The 21,081-nt window shown below is 42.6% G+C and overlaps 1 protein-coding gene across 1 annotated transcript; it reads left to right on the forward strand.

Moving 5' to 3' along the window:
- Nucleotides 1-12,888: 12,888 nt before the first annotated feature.
- Nucleotides 12,889-17,125, forward strand: heyl (hes related family bHLH transcription factor with YRPW motif like). The gene is made up of 5 exons (XM_065469783.1): nucleotides 12,889-13,334; nucleotides 15,431-15,497; nucleotides 15,587-15,670; nucleotides 15,789-15,870; nucleotides 16,043-17,125. The coding sequence occupies exons 1-5, from the start codon at nucleotides 13,255-13,257 to the stop codon at nucleotides 16,723-16,725; spliced, it is 996 nt and encodes a 331-aa protein (XP_065325855.1). The 5' UTR covers nucleotides 12,889-13,254; the 3' UTR covers nucleotides 16,726-17,125.
- The last annotated feature ends 3,956 nt before the right edge of the window (nucleotides 17,126-21,081 follow it).

The raw sequence follows: 21,081 nt of genomic DNA on the forward strand, positions 1-21,081 counted from the left end.
AACCAGTGACGTTTTTGTTTATCTGTCCAATCAGTGGCCAGTTCTGCGTCTGCTGTACTATTTTTCCAGGAGGAAGTTATGGTCCGATTGACAGATTTAAATCTTGTTCTGTACACATGCCTCTGACTTCTTTGTGCAAAGGAATAAAACAACATGACTTGCAAAAATACCAGGAATATGTAAAGTAGTGAGATCACCAACTATGGCAAGTTTGACCCCAAGAAAAGGGATTTCTGTCTTCCATGTGCTCATATTTTACTTTATAGTAAATGATGATGCCATGCTTTTAACTATTAGAAAACGGATTTGTTAAGCTTCTGGACAAATACAGAAATAATCTAAAACGTTTTCGTAACGCTGTCTGCACTGAATTTTTCTTTTCCTTACTATATGGCAGTATTCATTAAAAACCAAATCAGCTGATTAATGCTTTCAATTCAATTCTAGATGTCTCCAGGAGAGACTGTATATGAAAGATGGATGTGACCATCATGATCACACCGTTAGTGTCTGGATTCGGCATTTTGAAGTCTCAGTATATTTTGGCCACAGCTGGCTAAAATAGCTAAATGATCAGCTCACCATCAGGTTTGGCTAGAAAGCTGCACTCACAGATGGGTGCAAATAAGGTCCAGCTCAGTGATTTGAGTTAGAAGTCAGCTTTTGGCTACAGCTGCCTGTCAATCAAAGTGGCCACACCCCTGACTTTAAGTTTTAACATATTCCATTGGAGAGACGTTTAACAAATTCATCCAGCACACAGCTGTTACAAAGCAGGAAACTATCCATAAAGAGCAAAACCGTTTTTTGTGATGATGATGACGATGGTAATAATGTTTTGGAGGAAGAACCTCCAAGTGTCACCCTCCGTCTCTTACCAAGTCCAGCATGCCGCTGTACAACCACAGGCGGCTCGCGCCTGCCCACATTGTCTGCTCAAGAATACTTGTTTATTTGCCTCCCATTTCGGAGAGAAAATAGATCCTTTTTTTAATTTTATTTTCAGACATAGCAAGAGTAAACAAGTAGTTCCTTTAGCGCTGCACCACACCCTCTCAGTACAATCCACAGCTCTTAGAAGTGTTTTTTACACTGATGGATGCCGACTGGGCAACTTATTTGTTTCAGATATTTTCCCATGGCAAACAGAGTGAATACAAAGGCTTCGTGGTGGCCTGTGGAAACCACAGGGTAGGCGTACATGAGCCTAAGCACTCACCCCTTTTCTTTTTTTTTGAAAATGAAATTTATAGCACCTCATAAAAACTCTATTCATGCTTATAAGCACTAAATATAAACCAGTATAAAGCAGAAGGCTTTCACTCAGCTCTTGTAAACTTGACCTGATGGAGCGTTGTGTCCGGCTGCAGGCAAGTCCAGCTGTCAGTTGACCCGACGGGCACAGCCCTAACACGAGTCCATCCCAAAACAAAGCTAAAATGGGCCGAACACTGATGTAGCTCTGCTTATTGACCTTCTTCTGGCTGTGACTCAGGGAAACACAAGGCCTTTGTTTTTGTCATTTGTTGACTTCAGGGCAGGAAACTCCCTCTCTGCAGATCGCAGCCAAGCAATCACACTGGACTTTCTACAATACTGCCCTATCTGTGTGGCAGTTTAGCGCCGGTTTACACCCAGCAACTTCTTAGGAACAAATAACATTCATGATTCATGATTGGGTTTCTTGCCTGTCCCTGTGATTACAACGTCGTGTGATGATTTACTGATCGAAAACCCAGACAAAAAGTAAATAGATGAAGTGATGGCTGTTATGTAAGGTTACATCCAGACTTGGGACCTCACTCATTGTGTGTGTTAGCCACTCTGAGACCCACGGCTGGCACAGAGGGCTCCAGCAGCACCCCTCTGGGTCCCTGTGGTCTGCGCCTCAGCACATAACAGCCACTTAGGCCGGCATTTTCCCAGGCTGAGACAACACACCATGGTGGCAGCGTGAGCCACAGAGAGGGCCTGATTAAAGAGTAGGGACAATGGAGGGAGAGAGAGACAGGGACCGTGGTGGCATTTTCCATCTCTGCCGCTGTCTCCTGGGGGGACCAAGTATGTGCCGTGAAACGTTTGAATTATCCCAGAATCTCTGGAATTCAGACTGAGGCACCACGGAGAGGACCCTCGACCGGGGATCAAAGAGCTTTGAGAGGAGTGCGGTGGACTCGTGGTGAAGTCGAGTGCATAGCGGAGTATGAATGTGTGTGTGCACGCGTGCTTGTGTGTTTCAGGAAACTAACTTGAAAAAGATTAGGAAAATGTTTGAATTTGAATCCCATGTTCTTTTATAGCTTCATGTATAAAGAAAAAAAAACATGTTTGACTTCTGAGTGATCACTGAGCAATGAAATGCAGGCATGTGGTGTGTGTTTCATCCCTTATGAGATCAGATAATGCAATCATAGCCAATCATTCGGAGTCTAATAGAGTGGGCGCCCCTCTTAGTCTGTGGTGGCAGTAAAGGAGGAAGAGAAAAGCGAGAGGGGGAAACCTCGTCCCTTTCTTTCTATCTCTCTCTGTAATTATCACTTAATGTTCTTTGGTAATCTGGAGACGTCTGTCTCCTTGCTTCGTCCTTTCTTCCCTCGCTAGAAAGGAAATGTATAAGTCTGAAATAAATCTGCTAGCCTTTTTATTATTGTATATTTAGCACCAGAACAGAGTAGTAAATGGAGCCAGCCCAGACCACAAGCTTCCGGTATCGCAGGGCCGCAGCACTGGCTGTCTTTGCCACAGCCAAGTCCAGAGATCAAAGCCTTCTGCACCATATACAGCTAGCAAGGCGCTCTCAAGCAATGACCTCAAGCAAGTTTTCATGTCTGAGATGGACAGTGTTTGTTTGTGCCCAAGATACACGTGGAGTGTATAGAATGAGTCTACTGTACAAGTATGCCTTTCAACATTTGTATGAGCATCTATTATGGGCAGTTTTATGAATGTGTGCCTGTCCTTTGAATCCATATGTCTGTGTGGATGAGGAATTGTCTTGTGTTTGTTTGATTTCAAAGCAGGCAGCATTGCATTTACATATATATATATGTATATATTCACACACACACACATACATATATATATGTATATATATATATGTATATATTCACACACACACACATACATATATATATATATACATATATGTGTGTGTATATATTTACATATATACATATATATGTATATATACAGTGGCTTGCAAAAGTATTCGGCCCCCTTGAACCTTCCCACATTTTGTCACATTACAGCCACAAACATGAATCAATTTTATTGGAATTCCACGTGAAAGACCAATACAAAGTGGTGTACACGTGAGAAGTGGAACGAAAATCATACATGATTCCAAACATTTTTTACAAATAAATAACTGCAAAGTGGGGTGTGCGTAATTATTCAGCCCCCTTTGGTCTGAGTGCAGTCAGTTGCCCATAGACATTACCTGATGAGTGCTAATGACTAAACAGAGTGCACCTGTGTGTAATCTAATGTCAGTACAAATACAGCTGCTCTGTGACGGCCTCAGAGGTTGTCTAAGACAATACTGGGAGCAACAACACCATGAAGTCCAAAGAACACACCAGACAGGTCAGGGATAAAGTTATTGAGAAATTTAAAGCAGGCTTAGGCTACAAAAAGATTTCCCAAGCCTTGAATATCCCACGGAGCACTGTTCAAGCGATCATTCAGAAATGGAAGGAGTATGGCACAACTGTAAACCTACCAAGACAAGGCCGTCCACCTAAACTCACAGGCCGAACAAGGAGAGCGCTGATCAGAAATGCAGCCAAGAGGCCCATGGTGACTCTGGACGAGCTGCAGAGATCTACAGCTCAGGTGGGGGAATCTGTCCATAGGACAACTATTAGTCGTGCACTGCACAAAGTTGGCCTTTATTGACGAGTAGCAAGAAGAAAGCCATTGTTAACAGAAAACCATAAGAAGTCCCGTTTGCAGTTTGCCACAAGCCATGTGGGGGACACAGCAAACATGTGGAAGAAGGTGCTCTGGTCAGATGAGACCAAAATGGAACTTTTTGGCCAAAATGCAAAACGCTATGTGTGGCGGAAAACTAACACTGCACATCACTCTGAACACACCATCCCCACTGTCAAATATGGTGGTGGCAGCATCATGCTCTGGGGGTGCTTCTCTTCAGCAGGGACAGGGAAGCTGGTCAGAGTTGATGGGAAGATGGATGGAGCCAAATACAGGGCAATCTTGGAAGAAAACCTCTTGGAGTCTGCAAAAGACTTGAGACTGGGGCGGAGGTTCACCTTCCAGCAGGACAACGACCCTAAACATAAAGCCAGGGCAACAATGGAATGGTTTAAAACAAAACATATCCATGTGTTAGAATGGCCCAATCAAAGTCCAGATCTAAATCCAATCGAGAATCTGTGGCAAGATCTGAAAACTGCTGTTCACAAACGCTGTCCATCTAATCTGACTGAGCTGGAGCTGTTTTGCAAAGAAGAATGGGCAAGGATTTAAGTCTCTAGATGTGCAAAGCTGGTAGAGACATACCCTAAAAGACTGGCAGCTGTGATTGCAGCAAAAGGTGGTTCTACAAAGTATTGACTCAGGGGGCTGAATAAGTACGCACACCCCACTTTTCAGTTATTTATTTGTAAAAAATGTTTGGAATCATGTATGATTTTCGTTCCACTTCTCACGTGTACACCACTTTGTATTGGTCTTTCACGTGGAATTCCAATAAAATTGATTCATGTTTGTGGCTGTAATGTGACACAATATGGGAAAGTTCAAGGGGGCCGAATACTTTTGCAAGCCACTGTGTGTGTATATATACACTGTGATTCTATTTAAGAGACGTGCAAAATTTGTACAAAGGAGAAAAATAGAAATTAGACAACCAAAAAGACTTAAAAATCCATGCTAAGCTGTATTACGATATAGGTGGAACACCTTAAGAACACAAACGTAACTGAGGCTGTTGAAAGAAGTGAAGCAATGCCTTGATGTAGCAGGATAAACCCTATTAATACATTAAGAAATCTATGTCTGTCTGTCTTTTTAGGCTATCGCCACAATCTTTTCCTCCAGACCACTTCCAGCTTGGCAAGGGTTGCTGCTGGGATGAATGCAGCACGAATGGTATGAACGGTTTCCATATTTGTGCTGTAAATTGTTATTTATTACCAATTTAGCCAAACCCTAAACCTAATTCTAACTTTAAAACCAAGTTTTAAAAGGGACGAAAGAAGAAATATTTAGTTTAGAAAGAGGAAATAATGCAGACATGTAAATGCATGCTAAACAAATGCAGTTTAGTAAACTGTATAAAGAATATATTGAAATAATGCTTATTAATGTATTAAATGGTGTTTAAAAAATGCCCCGTTTATAATAGATGAATTTGAAACATGGCTAAAAGTGGTGCTTGAGCTGCCAGAAAGGTCAGGCGGTCACAACAGTTTTACTTGTGTTTATTTTTTAAAGTGAGATTATTTTTGTCTAATTTAGTAGTTTTATGGAATGATGATTTGGCATCTGGAAAAAAAATTGCTCAATCAAACCCACTTCAGTGTATCCTGTATTTCAGTTTTCTCAAAAAACAAAAAACAAAACAAAACACTACTGACACCAATAAAACCAACTCCCTCAAGGGGATGAGAATGATGGCTGTTATTGCCCACATCCTTCCTCCATCAGCGTCTTCTCTTCCTTTCGCGCACACTCACCGTAATCCCCGTCTAAAAATGACCCAGCAGTGTGGTGGCGGCGAGTTCTTATGCAGGTTTTTCAGGGGCTTACGCTCGCTCTCCTGAGCTGCCATCGGAACAAGGTGTCGGCAGGTCGCCCCCCAGATAAGGCTGTAATCTGAGGTGTAAAGTTAAACGAGGGATTTGGGAAAGTGAGAGCCTGTCAAAGAGCAGCAGCACAGGGGTGTCTAACAGGGACGGGGAAAAGTGTGGCCTGGCTTTGTCTGAGAATCCAGTTTATTTTCATCTCTGAGTGCAAAGCACAGCTTGGATCAATATACATATATGTAAATTCAATCAATCTCCTCCATAAATCTAAACGATGGGCAGCTTCCAAGTCAAAATGCTTCAGTAAAACTGAACTGAACTGAAGAAGCTTCTCGCATAAAAGTTTGAAACATCTCCAAGAAACTTAAAGAAGTCCAGTTGCTTTTCTTTGTAAGCTCCTTAGATTACCGTGACCTGGACATGACTGAGAACCTACGCAGATTTAGTCAAACTTGTTTTACAGTGGCTAATATTAGCTGAGTCTTAAACACCCCCCTCTCCATACACACACTCATCAAAATCAGGCACAGTCACATGCATGGCTGAGGGGCACTGCGGATTAGCCTCGAACTCTTTCATTTTTCACTCCCTCCCCACACTCCTTTTTTTCTCTCTTCTCCTCCTCTTTCTCTGTGGCTCGTTAAAGATTGTGTCCTGTGTGTGATGTGGCAGAGGAGAGCAGTCAGAGTGAACTGATTACGGACGAGGGCCAACGTGCCTTTGAGTCATGGCACCGAGCAGCATTCTTCACGTGCTTAAAAATAGTAACAGTCGAGCTTTTTCAGGTTTGTTTTTCCTCACTGGATGACTTTGGGGCATCCTCTGTCAGACTCTAATCATAGCCAGATTCTCTCAACCACCACCCCAACCCCCCGCCTTCAATTTTCTTTCACGTCGTTATTGGTGAGTTTGTTTAATCTTATGAAGAAAATTGGCTTAGCGTGGGAAAGGCGAGATTCTTTTGGGGATAGGTTTTGTTGTTTTAGAGTTGTGCACATTTTTTCTTCTTCTTCTTTTTTTTTTCAATGCAGGAGGAAGAAAAAGTGCCAGCTTGTGCCAAACCCTCACGAAGCACAGATAAAAAGGAGCTGAGTGAGAGGGAGGCCGCAACACCACGACAAAGATATGGGCTGTCTAAGCAAAGAGCTTTACAAATGACGATCTCCAGGGGGAAACAGAGCGGGTGGGGTGGGGACAACATAAGGGAGAAGAGGAGGCGAAGAGGAGAAACAAATGTGGATGGATTGGTGGGAGGGGAAGGAAGATGGGTACTGGTGGTGGGGGTAGGGGGTGGTGCAACACAGTGCAGTGTGGAGGGATGGGGGGTGGTAGATGAGAGGGGAAACATTCCCCTTGCCCACATTAAAGACATAAAAAAGAAAACAAACAGAAAAACATGTCTGACATAAAGAGGCTGGTTTCCGCGGCGACAGCACAATGGCTGCCTGTGGCTCTCGGGGCCCTCGCCGTCCCGTCTGGGGCCCGGCACCAGCGAAAGTCACCGCAGTCACAGGGCCCATCAGCGTGTGTGTGTGCCTGTGTGTGTGAAACATGGTGAATGTCATCACAGGCCCAGTGCTGTGGGAACCGTCATGAAAGGGACCCCACTCGGAAGCCACAAAAGCTCCTTTCTGCTTCTTCTCTTCGGCTTTTAGCCTCTTTATTTATCTTTGCAAAGGGGGAGCCAGATGAGGAGGGAGGACTCTCTCGCCCTCTCTCTGTGTCTCTCACTCTCCGATAGACGGCACGACCCGTAGCCGCAGCCATTTTGCCCTACTGACACCTTAAATCACGGCAGCTACTATTTCAGTCATTCGCTCTGGCTGCGTCTTGCTGCGTTCCTTTGGTAGTTTATTCACAGCTCATCTTAGCTCAATCAGATCATAAAAACACAATGGGTTTCTTTGGAGACACCCTGTGGGCACAAACCTGGCGTTCCCAGGAATGCCTCATATATTCAGGTTATTTGGAGTGAATTGTGAAGACAGCCAGACAGCAAGTGCATCAGGTCCCAGCATTCCTTATGTGTCTGAAAGGCAGATAAATCCCTCATGGGTCCAGCCCAGAGAGTGCCAAGCCACTCTGATGCCAGTTCCCATGCCAATCCATTCCTGATCCCTGCGACAGAGCAGCCAGCCACAGTCGGACTATTATAAAGGCCTCATACCAATACGGAATCAACTGATTTTGAGGGCATGTGTCAATAGCGCTTGCATGCAGCAGGGCACCATGCAGGGCCCCTTTGACCACATTTGGCCTTTCACAGACTCACTACGGGGCTTCAAGACAGTGAATAAATATTTAACTTGCCTAATGGTTTGATGCTATATTATCATTTTAAGGACCACCTTTAATTTAAATAACATGTTTGCAAACACCACTGATATTAATGAATATTTATTCATAATGTTATTGAAACACAGCCATCCTGGTCCACAGCTATCCATCCATGAACGAGGACGAAACACTTGATAAACCCTTGACAGGTCACCAGCCTATTGCAGCTTAGACTATAGACTGTATGTTAAAGATGTACATAGTCATTTAGACATCATCCACTGGTCTATTCACAGTTTTTTTGGGGGTTTTTTTTTTTTTGAAAAACGAAGCTTAATGTTTTGTGCATAACCATCTTCATCTTTTTAAAACTCAATGTGCCATGTCTTAATGAGATGGATGTGCTCATCAACTATTGCTAGCACACTGGTGAGCAAAGTGATACTGATTAGGGTGCCAGCTTTGGCTAGTATGAAGCCAACAAAATGCTGCTTAAAGTGTTTACTGGTTCAATAAGTAGAAGCACGGGGATGAAGAAAATTGAGAACACTACGTCCACAGGGAAGCAAATATCAATCACAGCCTAAAGCCAGCTTTGCACGCCTTGCTGTCTGTTTAACTCTGAATAAGAGAGTCACTAACAAAGTGGCAGTTTTTTAAATGAAAAAACACGGAACAAAACCTAAAACTAGCCACTGAGATCATGTTGTAAAAGATCTCAGTTTACTGAGATCAATCAAGTGAGAAATTAGGTCAGATTTAATGCAGATTTTCACCCTTTTTTTATCAGAGAAGTCACACCTGCTGGGCTGCATAACTTGTGATTTAAGACACTTCACATTTCTTCAACACAAATTTTACATGTGTTATCAAATCACATCATTGTAGCACACTATTATAGTAGTCAGTATCAATATAGCTTTATCAGAGTCATATCAGTGAAAACATTTTTGCACATCTGAGTTTTTCCTTTGTTTTCTTGTTGTTTCTTTGCTATTTTCTGTGAATAAGATATTATATTATTATTATTATATTGTGAATGTGAAGGTGTCGTTTTTTAGCTTGTTCTATTTGCAAAATTTACATTTTATTATTAATATTTTACTGCTACTTTTTAACATAATAACACAGCACTCTTTTGATTTCCATACAGTTAGTCAAATTTTCTAGAAAATCTGCATCGTTTCCAAATATTCACTTTTATTAGAAATTTTAAAAATGCATTAAAAAGACCCTCCTTCAGATTTATGATACATAGGATTTTACTTTCGTTTCTTTTGTCAGCAGGTTTAACTCCCCGTGTTTGTTTTTAAACTGGTGCATGTACATTACATTTTGACAAAAAAAAAAAAATAGAAAAAGTGAAATAAAGTTGGTGTACTGTTACTGAAACACAGTACAGTACAAATAATGAAAGCAAACCATGCAGTGAGACGTATCAGTGATCAGTTATTTAGTTTGACTGAAAAATGCGGAGAAAAAAGTCACAAACAAAATACCCCGCTGAGCTTGTTCCATCTCACAGAGTTTCAAACAATAGCAGCAGTCATGCATCAGAAAGAATAATTGCAGCTGAGTGTTTGTGCCTTATAAATTGTGGGTATGTGCTGTCTACATTCGTGTGAGGGAGTTTCGTGTGTGCGCTAGCTTGTATGAATCAGTGCGTGGCCTCCCGCGCGTGTGTGCGTGCGTGCGTGCGCGTCCTCATGCCTTCACATGTTCATATTTGAGTTGCGCATGTGTGCGTGTGTATGCAAATTGTAAAAGTATGAGCTTGTTAATTTCAATAAGGGACTTTGCCTTGTTGTGGTTTGGTGGGATGAGAGGGAGAGTACTTGAAGTGGCCGACCAAGATCGCCAGAAATCTCCCAGAATTCCATCCCACCATCCAGTGCCAGCTCTCTTCTCCCTCTTATGTTGGCTTTACCGTTCCTTCGCACACGCCCCCACCATGAAACCATTTTCATAATTAATATATCTATTTATTCATTTATCTCCTTAATTACTTTCCATTTCTTTTCCCTTTTTTTCTTTTCTTGTAACTTGCCTCATCTTGGAACAGCTGGGCGGTGTGGCCGGCAAACCAGAGCGATCTCTCTCTCTCTCTTTTTTTTTTAAAGAGACGTGCGATACAAATGGGAAAGTAAATCTTTGAAGAGAGAAGTAAAGAGTGGGTGATAAAAATAGCAATACAGAACACTGAAGGCTGACTTCATAGATGTCTTTTTATCTTTTTTCCCCCAGTTTTCTGATGCCGAAATGAAATCCAGATCTGAATTAGAGAATGATTAGTAATGAAAGGATATGTGAACTGGGTAGTGGGGGTTGTTTGCTGGGAGAGAAAAGGGATTTCTCCACTCTGTTAGTCCTGACTCATATCCACCACACTGTGAGCCCCCTGGTGATGGTCACACTGATTACTCACACTTGGCTATTGCAAACACACTCACTTGCACATGTTTTAAGTTATTCCACTACTCTACACATGCGACATGACAAAAATGATTGTAGGAAAGGCTCAATTGTCATCACGCTGAGCAAGATGAAGCGGAAAAGAACATAAAGACTACTGGAAATCCATTTAAAAGATGACTAAATTAAAGTTTTAAAAACGACTTCACTTGCCCAACTAGTATACACAAAGCCCTCGCACTCATTCATTGTCGCAGCCTATGTTTAAACTAACACACCCTTCCAGTCTGCCAGGCAGGAAGAGACACCCTCAGCTGGGCATTGTGTGCAAGAGGGCATGCCACTTGGCCTCTCTCAGTCTTTCACATACACATATGCACACACTGCTGGGTCACTTAGGCATCGCTCCTAACAACCGGCGCCTGGGTCTCATGTTTCCATGGCAATCTGCACCAGCAATCTTCCCACGGTGGCAGCGGAAACAAGTGCCGCGAGTGAGCTCTGTGTGTGTGAGTGTGAGTGTATAGAGAGTGCTATCTTGTCCAGTGAAGAGCCCAGATGTTCAGACACTCAGTGGGGTGACTTCTCTCCTTGACCCTTCAGTACCTGCCCTCATCTCTGCACACACAGGCTGAATAAAAACAATTTGAATAAGCTGGGTTTATCTGTGCCTCACTTCTTATCTTGAAATACTTGAAGCTGTAATTTTAAAAAGATAGTGACAAATCTACATCTTGACATAGAATGCATATGAAAGATAGATGAATAATTAGTTGGATATTTAAATATATAAATGGTTACATATCCCACTATTTCTGGATAACTGTTTTAAAGCCTGTTTATGCTGTTCGAGTGTTGCCAGAACCAACCATATTTAGATGAGAAAGTGGAATGCTGAGTCCTCAGATAGCGCTAGCAGCATCGGTTGGCAAGATGCATGTTTTAGACCCACACATCTATATGTATAGTTTACATATACTGTATATAAATGATGGGCATAGCCTCTGGGTTCTGCAGTCTCTTTAATGGCCAGCAGGGGCAACTCTTTAAAAAGACTTCCAGTTACTCATAAATAGTTTCCTCGTAATTTTTGGGGTCCATTGCTAGTTTCAAGTCAATGAAGGAAACATTATGTTTTTGGCATAAATTACTGTCTTTATTAGAGTATAAAAGGAAGATGGTACTTTGGTACTCTGACCGTTGATTTCACAGTCAGATCCACCCAGTTACAGGATGGCAATACTAAAACAACTCAGCTAATGGGACACTAACTGATAGCTGATGTCACAGTGGTTATGTCTATCTTTTTATACAGTCTATAGTGGATTTCCAAATTGAAAAAAAAAAAATCACTCACTCACTCTCTGGAATTTACAGCTTGTTACCAAAACCCTGTCCCACCAGATACTTTCTGTAGCTTACTATTGCCTATTTTTATCCTTTCATAGCAATTTTTCATAAACGTCAACTATCAGCGTTAACTGATAGCTTAGCACTTTACTGTGTGGTCAGTTCTGGCTCCATAAAACAACCACAAAGCGGTATGTCCATCTCTTCTACACAGTGATATGCTTTCTTTTAAAGTTTTCTAAAACTTCGTTGACATTATTTGTCGCACTGGAGATTGATGCTTGATAAAAGTGTTATTTTCAAAGGTGAACATAAATTATTGGCATTGCTTGTAAATCCCTGTAGTATACTCTTGTAATGATTTAGATACTTTAGATGTCACCTTTTAAAACAAGAGCAAAAACAGCCAACATTGTTAGTTAAACTGCTGTCACAGCTCAATTATTCCCACAAAATCCTTCTATAGAAGTATAAAACTTTTCTATTTGTATCATTTGTGGAGCTCAAAGGTCGGCGCTGGCTGCGTTTCATCTCTGCAGGCGTGTTTTCACTCTGTGCCGTTTCCCTCTCACAACACAAAATTGCTCAAGAACTCGAGTCAAAAGTGACTCGTGAGACTGTGCGAGTATCAGATGTTGTGTATCGCCTCTGTATGATGGAGTGCTTTCACAGTTCATAATTCCCACACTCCTCACCTCGGTCTCCCTCCTGCTGCCATTGTTCTGTGGAACAGCATAATTAAAGGAGCAGAATGAGAAAGAAAGCAGGACAGAAGGAAGGAAGGAAGGAAGGAAAGCAGGATGAAATTGGAGGCTAATTGACAGAGGATGATTGAGCAAAGGGGTGGAAAGATGAGGCCGAGGGGGGTGCGGGAGAGAGGGAAGGAGGGTGAAAAGCCAGAGAAGGGCAGATTAAAGGGAGAGAGGAGGGACACGGAAAGGAGGCGGGGGAGCCAAAACTGGCAACCCTGCCCAAACTGCCAAAGTCCTGTTTTGTCATTGGGTGGCTGTGACAGAGCGAGCGAGCCAAGAGAGAAATAACAGAGAAAGAGAGAGAGAGACTATGATTGGATGCCAGTGATAGAGTAAAAGACTAAAGCAGCTTGTGAATTTTCTTAGTTGTCATGGGCCCTTGGGGGTTGATCAAGTGGCACCACTGACTCACAGAGAGAGAGAGAAAAAAAGAAGACGCATGAAGAACCGACGACAGCGAAAACAACAAACACGAGTGACAAGAAGTAACTAAGGACAACAGAGCTCTTATAAGTAACCGCGCAAGAGAAGCAGAGAGTGAGGGGCACGCAGGGTGAGTGCTTCATCCAGAGGGAGACTTCCTAAAGCAGCAGAGACAGGAACCAACGAGATCATCCAGCCAGACCTGTCAGTCTCCTCGTCCTTCTGTCATCAGTCGTCATCGCTCCAGCCAGTGAGGAAGGGGCAGAGAAATGAAGAGACCTCACGATTACAGCTCTCCGGACTCGGACACCGACGAGTTCATTGACGTGGGCCAAGAAGATAGCTACTGGTGAGCCTCCTTCAGTCACACCTGAGATTGTAACACGTTCCCTCCAATCATGTTTGAAAAGAAAATTACATGGCGCGCGGCTGTATTTAGCAGACAAAGTTAAAGACAAATTTGCCCCGAGCATGTTTTCCAGTCTGCTGCGCAGTAACGAGTTTAAAAGACTGTGGGAAAAGTCTGAGGTCCCACAAGGTTGTGTTTATAAAGCAATTACAGCAAAATAGAACTTCTTATTATTTAAAGATTCCTGCATTCAGGTACAAAGGTTTATATTTTTATTTTTTTTAAGTCTTGACACGGTTTAATTTGTATATTATAAATCTTTAAGCAAATTTAAAAACCACGTCAGTGATGTCAGTGTAAAAAACGACGTGTCAACTAAGTTTGAGGCTCAAGTCAGCGAATTTCTCTTGTTCAGAAAAGCAGATATATTATAGATTTATGTTAGATAGATAGGTAAGATATACAGTGTTCACTTTCTGTGTAAAACAGAAGCTTTACAGCGGTTGTTGCACATGTAAGTGCAGGGGTTAGTCGAAAAAGCTGCATGCATGACATCCATGTAAAGCAAAAAAGGCCTGTCAACACAGGAGATGAAAACATGAGCAGGAAGTCATTCACTCAGGAATATTAATTTATATATGTATGTATATTTATAAAAAATCAATTGATTTGAACCACAATGAGTGATTATAGTATGACATCTTAAAATGAAATGTCTGCAGCTGATGTAGAAAATTTCTTCACATGAGAAACACAAGTGAAAGCTCATGAGTTGGTTTTAATAAACAACTCTAAAATAGTTTTAATATTTTACGTCACATTAAATATGAAAAAAGTGCATTTTCCCACATGAGTTTAGTGTTATTATTCCATGCAAACAGTGTGTTATTTAATTAGCAACTTTATGAAAGATCTCCTCGTCTATGTCAGACACACATTTTTGCTGCATTTCCAAGACTGCATTTTCAGGCATGGAAAAACTGCTTTTTCACAAACAAATGAGTTTTTCTCAGCTTTTATTATAAAGTTATAATCCCAACACTGAAATCTTGCTTTTGCACTGGAAAAATCCGATAAAAAATGTGAACTACACAGTTAAAACGGCTGGTTAAACGCTAAAATACTTCTGGAAGAGGAAAAAAAAATCTTCTAACCTTTGAATGCAAACGCGGCCTGCAGTGCCAAGGTGATTAAGTGCAGTCCACTGCATGTAACTTGTTCCATTGTTGTGGAAAATGCCCGATAAACAGTAAAATTACTCTGAACGCTGCACACTCTATTTTAAAGTCATTAAAGCGTTTTGCTTTTTAGATAAATTAGTCAAATTCCTTGACTTAGCATTAAAAGACATTTGGATTCAAAGCGCCAGTCATTAAAGTGTATTTGTAACAGTATACAAAAACTCATTCCCAGCAGTGCTGCTTACATCACAGGCGCTGAGCGAGCCAGTAACGCTAAAGACGGTTTAGATAAATTAAATTGCCATGTGACATGCAAACAGAAGACAGCGCTGCCTTTTCAAGTCAACCCCATCAAAGATAAACCTAAACAAAAACACACAGCTAAACTGGCAGCCCTCATGTTAAAATCTAATAGAAATAAGTCTCTAGCGGGGTAGTTTGGAGGGAACTGTGAGGCTCAGAGTCTCTTTCAGGCCTGTAAGATGAGAGTTCACAAACAAACACAATCCATATTGGATGACTGTACTCGGAGGAGCTCATGCTCCCATTGCAGCGTGCTGGAGCCCCATGTGAGCGCAAGCATCGCCTCGAGGCTATATAATCATCTTTTCTAAAAGTGCTTTTGCTCAGACGGAAAGGAGAACAGCATGTCATTTCACTGAGACTAATGTCCAGAAATGCATTAAAGTGAAAACAATCTCATCTTCCCTCCTCTCCCGGGCACTGCTCTGCTTTTCTGTGCCCAAAAAACAAATTAGATTGAAGGGAGTTGGTGTGCCATCCTGCCTCTGTGTCATATTAAGGAGGGTAATAATAACAATATGCAGGAAAATCAAATGTTTTTTTTTCTTTCTCCCTCTGTGTCCCTTCTTACTCATCTTGCTCTCTTGCTTCAACACTATCTTCGCGGTACAGCCCAGTCACCGGGTCCATGTCTCCAGGCAGCGCCTCGCAGATTCTGGCTCGAAAGAAGAGAAGAGGGGTGAGTGGATTAGATCATTGGATGTTAGTCGGTTCTGTCTCTTTTTCAGTTGAGTCTGCAACTCAGTTTGCTTTTTTTTTCTTATGCAGATCATAGAGAAGAGGCGCAGAGACCGCATCAACCACAGCTTGTCAGAGCTCCGTAGACTGGTGCCCAGCGCTTTTGAAAAACAGGTAACGAATGAATTTGAGATGATGATATTTTTTGTCATAGTTAGACAATAAAACTAAAAGACTAGGCAGCTTTCTGTCATCATGCCACTGATCAGAGTGTTGCTAATTTTCACTGCAGGGTTCATCAAAGTTAGAGAAAGCAGAGATTCTACAGATGACAGTGGACCACCTCAAACTGCTGCATGCCATGGGAGGAAAAGGTGACAATTTGGACTCTTGCTTGCTGCCCTATTCAGATTCTACCAAACAGCCGTTCCACATAAAACAGTGATTCATAATTATTTATTATCCTCCTCTTTAGAAAAGAGATTTTTACTGCCTCCCCCTGCATTTATTCAGCAAAGACTAAACTGAACTGTTTTTCCACCTCAGGATACTTTGATGCGAGGGCTCTGGCAGTCGACTACAGGACCCTGGGCTTCAGGGAGTGCGTTGGAGAGGTGGTACGGTACCTCAGCTCACTTGAGGGGGACTCCCCAGACCCTATAGGAGCTCGTCTGGTCTCCCACCTCTCTCACTGCGCGAGTGAGCTAGACCCTCTTCTCCTGCAGTCACCCCCAGCTTCCGCCCTGCCCTTTGCTCCTTGGCCGTGGGCATCCTTCCCTCAAATCTCCCCTAACTCGCCAGCCTCCTCCTCACCTCCTTTCCCCAGCGGGCGAAGGGATCTGGCCCTGCTAGGGAGCTACCCATCGCCCGCCTCCCTACGCCTCACCCCCCTGGCTGGGTGCCAGCAGGGTGCACCACAGCTCCTTGCACCTACAGCTCTTGCCACCGTCCACAGGGTGCCCTCCCTCGCAGCGTCTCCAGTCCTAGCCCCCTCCAGACCGCCACAGCCGTCTCCTCACAGCTCCACCAGGGCCTCACCTCTACCTCTCTCAACCCCTTCCTCTTCCTCTCCTTCAACCTCCTCCTCTTCCACTTCCTCATCCTCCGCCCCTCCACAAGTCTCTTTCAGGCCCTTTGCACCTATGGGGTCTCCCACAGTCCAGCGCAGGGGCTTGAGCGGATCAGCCAAGGCGGCCCAAGGATGGGGGACTGAGATCGGTGCTTTTTGAGGGTCAGCTCTTTATTTGAGCGGACATGGACCTCCCATGTGCTCTATGTAGCAAATATTGGTTCCTTTGGAGAAAGAAGTATTCAACCTTTGATGATTGTTTCTGCTTCTAAAAAGCCATATCCGGTGATGGGTAAAGTTTCAGACGATCACAATCATATGTTACGGAACAAAGAGGGAATGTGAATGAGTAGCTCTGAATAAAGTCGTATTGTTGATTTTGCTTGACAAATACACACAAAGAAGAGTGTCCACCAGAGCCATAATCACAGTAAAACACTCAACAGAGAGTGTGGTTGAGATTTTACTGATCCCAGAACTGTGATGTTTCTGTTTTTCCAAAACATTTATACTTTTGATCATGCTTTCTGGTGAATGTTTGACAAAATTTCTATAAAGACCAAGTGCCTTTATCTCTTTGCTCAAGTTTCCTGTGTTTTTCTCTGATTATATCAGTAAATGCAAACATGTAACTGCAGATACGCCATCTGCTATCAATACAAATGGGAAAGGAATGGTTAAAAAAAAAGAAGAGAAAAAAAGACTGCATGTTAGGCGGTTATCCGTATATTAACTATGTCTGCAAACACTGCCTGCATGTTCCCCAGCCATAACCCACTTGGTATCTGAGCTGTTTCCAGTGACGGCTGATGGGAGCTGTGGTCTTGTGGCTGCAGAGGATAAACATGGTGGGAGATGGTGATGTTTTTGGGATGCCGCGGCGAGGCAAACAGGCCCATCACTTTGCCCTCTAATTGGCGGTCCCCTGTAATTAACTTTACCCTCGTATCAGTCTATGTATCTTCCTCTCCTCTGCTGTCTCTCTGCCATTCTTTCTCTCCAATCTTGCGGTACACCAGCGGATATCTTCTCTCCCTGTTTGTCTGCGCCACTGTCTCCTCAACAATGGAGAGACAGAAAAAACGAGGGCGAAAAGGGAGGGATGGAGAGGGAGGAGAGGGAGACTGAGAGAGGGGAAAACAAAAGGAAAAGATCTGAAGGGCTGTGGTTGAGTGACTGATTTGGTGTAGACGTTCAATAACAGGGTGGGAGGGAGGCAGGAGACAGGGTTACGGGGACTGCGAGGGTTTAAAAGGACAGGAAAAGAAGCAGTGTGAATCACAGAGAGTGGGCCAGCGTGTACGGGGTGCACAAGAAGCCCCCGAAAGCTGATGAATGACACTTGCAACAAGCTTGTTTCTTAAAAACATCAGCATAATTGTGCCATGCTTCACCAAAACTGCTCTGCGGGGATGAGAGGGCAGAGAAGAGCCTTGTGTGTGTTTACTGCTGGGGAACGCTTTGATCTACTTCAGGATGCAATGTCTGTGGTCTGCGGTCCAAAAATGTGTGTGTTCCGCAAAGTGCATATTGTTTATTTGAGTGAGTGTGCTTTTGTGGGCTCGAGCCAGTCTCTTGCGCTTTCTTCTTTGTATGTGTGTGTGTGTGCTTTGTTGAGTGTTTTGTTTATGCAGTGTGCATGGTCGTGTGTGTGTATGTGTTTGTGTAATGTGAGTATTCAGGGCTGGCGTCAGGACTGAACCGCGGTGACGGCGTGGCTCTCGTGCGATGCCGGCCGGCGGTCGGACCGACGGACAGTGTGGTGGTGGAATGTTTGTGGAGGGTGTACGCACACACATACACATATACACACACAGATACGCACTCAGGCATACAGACAACACACAACACAGACACACATAGGCTGGCTGGCACTATTCTAGCCTCTGCGTGGAGGAGCCAGAGTCACCACCACAGCTTCCAGGAAGGACAACCACAGTCACACTGCGCTGGGTTTCCCACGGGGGAGGGGAGAGAGTGAGGGTGGAGGGATGTGCAAGGAAGGAGTGAAGGAAACTTTGGAGAAAGAAGGAGGGAAATGCTGTGTGTATGTGAGTGTGCATGTAAGGCAACAGGACACGGTGCAAACTCAGTGAAGAAAAGAGGAGGGTTCAGCATGCAGGAAGGATGGCCGAAACAAATCAGAGAGAGAACAAAGTAAACTCATCCACATCAATGCATCACAGCTGATTTTTTAAAAATTACATGTCTATATATAGATATAATTTTCCGAGAATAGGAACGTGGTTCATTTTTTATCTGTCTGTGCCATAGACAGGGGAGTAAAAGACAGTCTTTCTAATGGCCAGCCTGCAAGTGACATGCATGCATCACTATTGATTTTTTAAATTTTATATAATTTTATATATATAACTAAATATATGTGGCTAACATTAGCTTAGGCAACCCCAGCCCATTAAGGATTTTGTGAGGCAGCTGTTGCACTCATTGAAATCAAATAAGTCTGATTATCATGAGCTCCAAGTGATAAATTCCTCCTGTCTCACCTTGCATCTAATTTATCTGGGGTGAAAAACTGCCTGTCAGCTAATGACGGACAAATACTATAAACAAAAGGCCCCAAAAACTCAACTTTAAATTTATGTAATGAACAGAAAATGAAAAAGCCATCAGTTCTTTATTTTTTGAAGAAAAATCAAACTGACAAGTGGACCGACTGCAAACAGGCTGATAATGTAATGGCTGTGTCCATCCTTACTATACAGTCTTTCTTCCAGGCTAACCCTAACCCTCAAACCACTGCACCACCGTACTGTTCTCAGGCCTATGTTTGAAAGTTTTAAAGAAGCATTCAGATCCCCAGACGCTGTATAACACTATTACCCAATGGGGTTTACTTATAGGATGATGGTAGTGCCAGCATATAAATCTAACGTTAAAAAGATCACTGATAATTAAAGTGATTAGCACATCCATTGGCAAGTAAATGTCCAAAGTAAGTCTATACTGAACACAGTATGAGCACCAGTGGTTTATGCAGTTAATTTAGTGACCTCTGCTGTTAAAACTACAAAGGTGCAAAAGCAAAGGAAGAACATGTAAGGACAAAGATTCATTTTTTTCTCCCAAAATGTAATAAAACAAATAAACTGCACAATGCAAAAATGGATATTTTCTAAACATATAACAACAAACAATTCTAAACAGTTAAAATTCATTAAAACAATGTTCATCCAGAATTGCCACCTTGCACGTATATTCTCTGTTCACGTCACTGTTTGTTCAGGATAGTGGACATTATATTTGTTGCATAAACTTTAAAACCACAATTTTAGCTGATTTTATATGAACATAGTGCTGTAGCCCCGACAGCAGTTTCCATTACACCTGTTACTGCAAAGTGGTTAAACCCCTGACGTTTAGAGGAAAGTCTTCCAAATTTAAAACAAGATGGGTACATTTACTAGAACAGAGAGAAATGTGTGTAACGCTGAGTCCCGTTAATGCTGTTAATGCTGAGTCCCGTCTGGACTACAGATTTTGTCTTGAGATGTTAGGATGCCAGTAAACATGTTCTTTCTTTGTCCATGGTGTAAAGTATTCACTTGAGGTTACAAACATCCGCCACAAGGTGGAAGCATTGCAAAGAGGAGTGGTTATTCTTTATAAATTTCGCCAACTGCATCTTGGTCTACGGTTTGTGTCATGTTTATTTAAAGCTGGAGTTGGGCTTGCTCTGCAATTTTCAGGCAATATTTTAAAGAGGCCGGTGTATATGTTTATGTAGCAGTTGGTGTTAGAGATCATGTACCTATAGACTGCCATGTCCTCACATGTGTAGAGATATCCCATTATGATTTGGTGGTTTGGGCTTGGCATTAATTTGCTTTGTTTCTCCTTTGTTTTCTCGTTTCTTTTGTAGCCAGAGCCACTGCCATATATCCTGTACATATTTTCCATAGTATGTTTCTCCTTTCTGAATGTTCTCTGTATGTCATTAAACTGCTGCAAGAACCCCTTTTATTGTGTCCTGTGTGGCAACTAATTACCCGGGCAGAAGTTTTGGGAGCTCGTTGGGGCTGGAGCATGTACATGTGTGTTAATGCAAAACCATAATCCTCCCAGGAGCACAGACTCCAGCAAATTCAAGCACAGAACGTGCAATCCTTTGAGAAAACCCAAACAAAACATAAAACCCAAGAGTTCATTTTTAGATTGCAAAGGCCTCAGTTAGCATTTTAAATGTTAAAGTTCATGTCAGCACAATCACAAAAAATTGAACAAGTGGCTTGTTTGGAAAGTTTGCAGAGAAAAACTGTCATCTGACTAAAAAGAACATAGCAGCACATCTTAGGTTAGGTTAGCAGTGTTGCATCTAAACAAACATAAATTTCTGGAGCATTTTCCGTTTGGTCAGATGAGACTAAAGTGGACATATTTGTTTAATAAATATGTCAGACAGACAGCTCATGTTTGAAATGATTTATTTGGGTTCCACAAAAGTCCCACTGAGAGTCTTCAAACTTAATTTCACATATGTTACAAGTAGATCCCT

Source organism: Pelmatolapia mariae, linkage group LG22 (assembly GCF_036321145.2).
Source record: "Pelmatolapia mariae isolate MD_Pm_ZW linkage group LG22, Pm_UMD_F_2, whole genome shotgun sequence".
Taxonomy (NCBI): domain Eukaryota; kingdom Metazoa; phylum Chordata; class Actinopteri; order Cichliformes; family Cichlidae; genus Pelmatolapia; species Pelmatolapia mariae.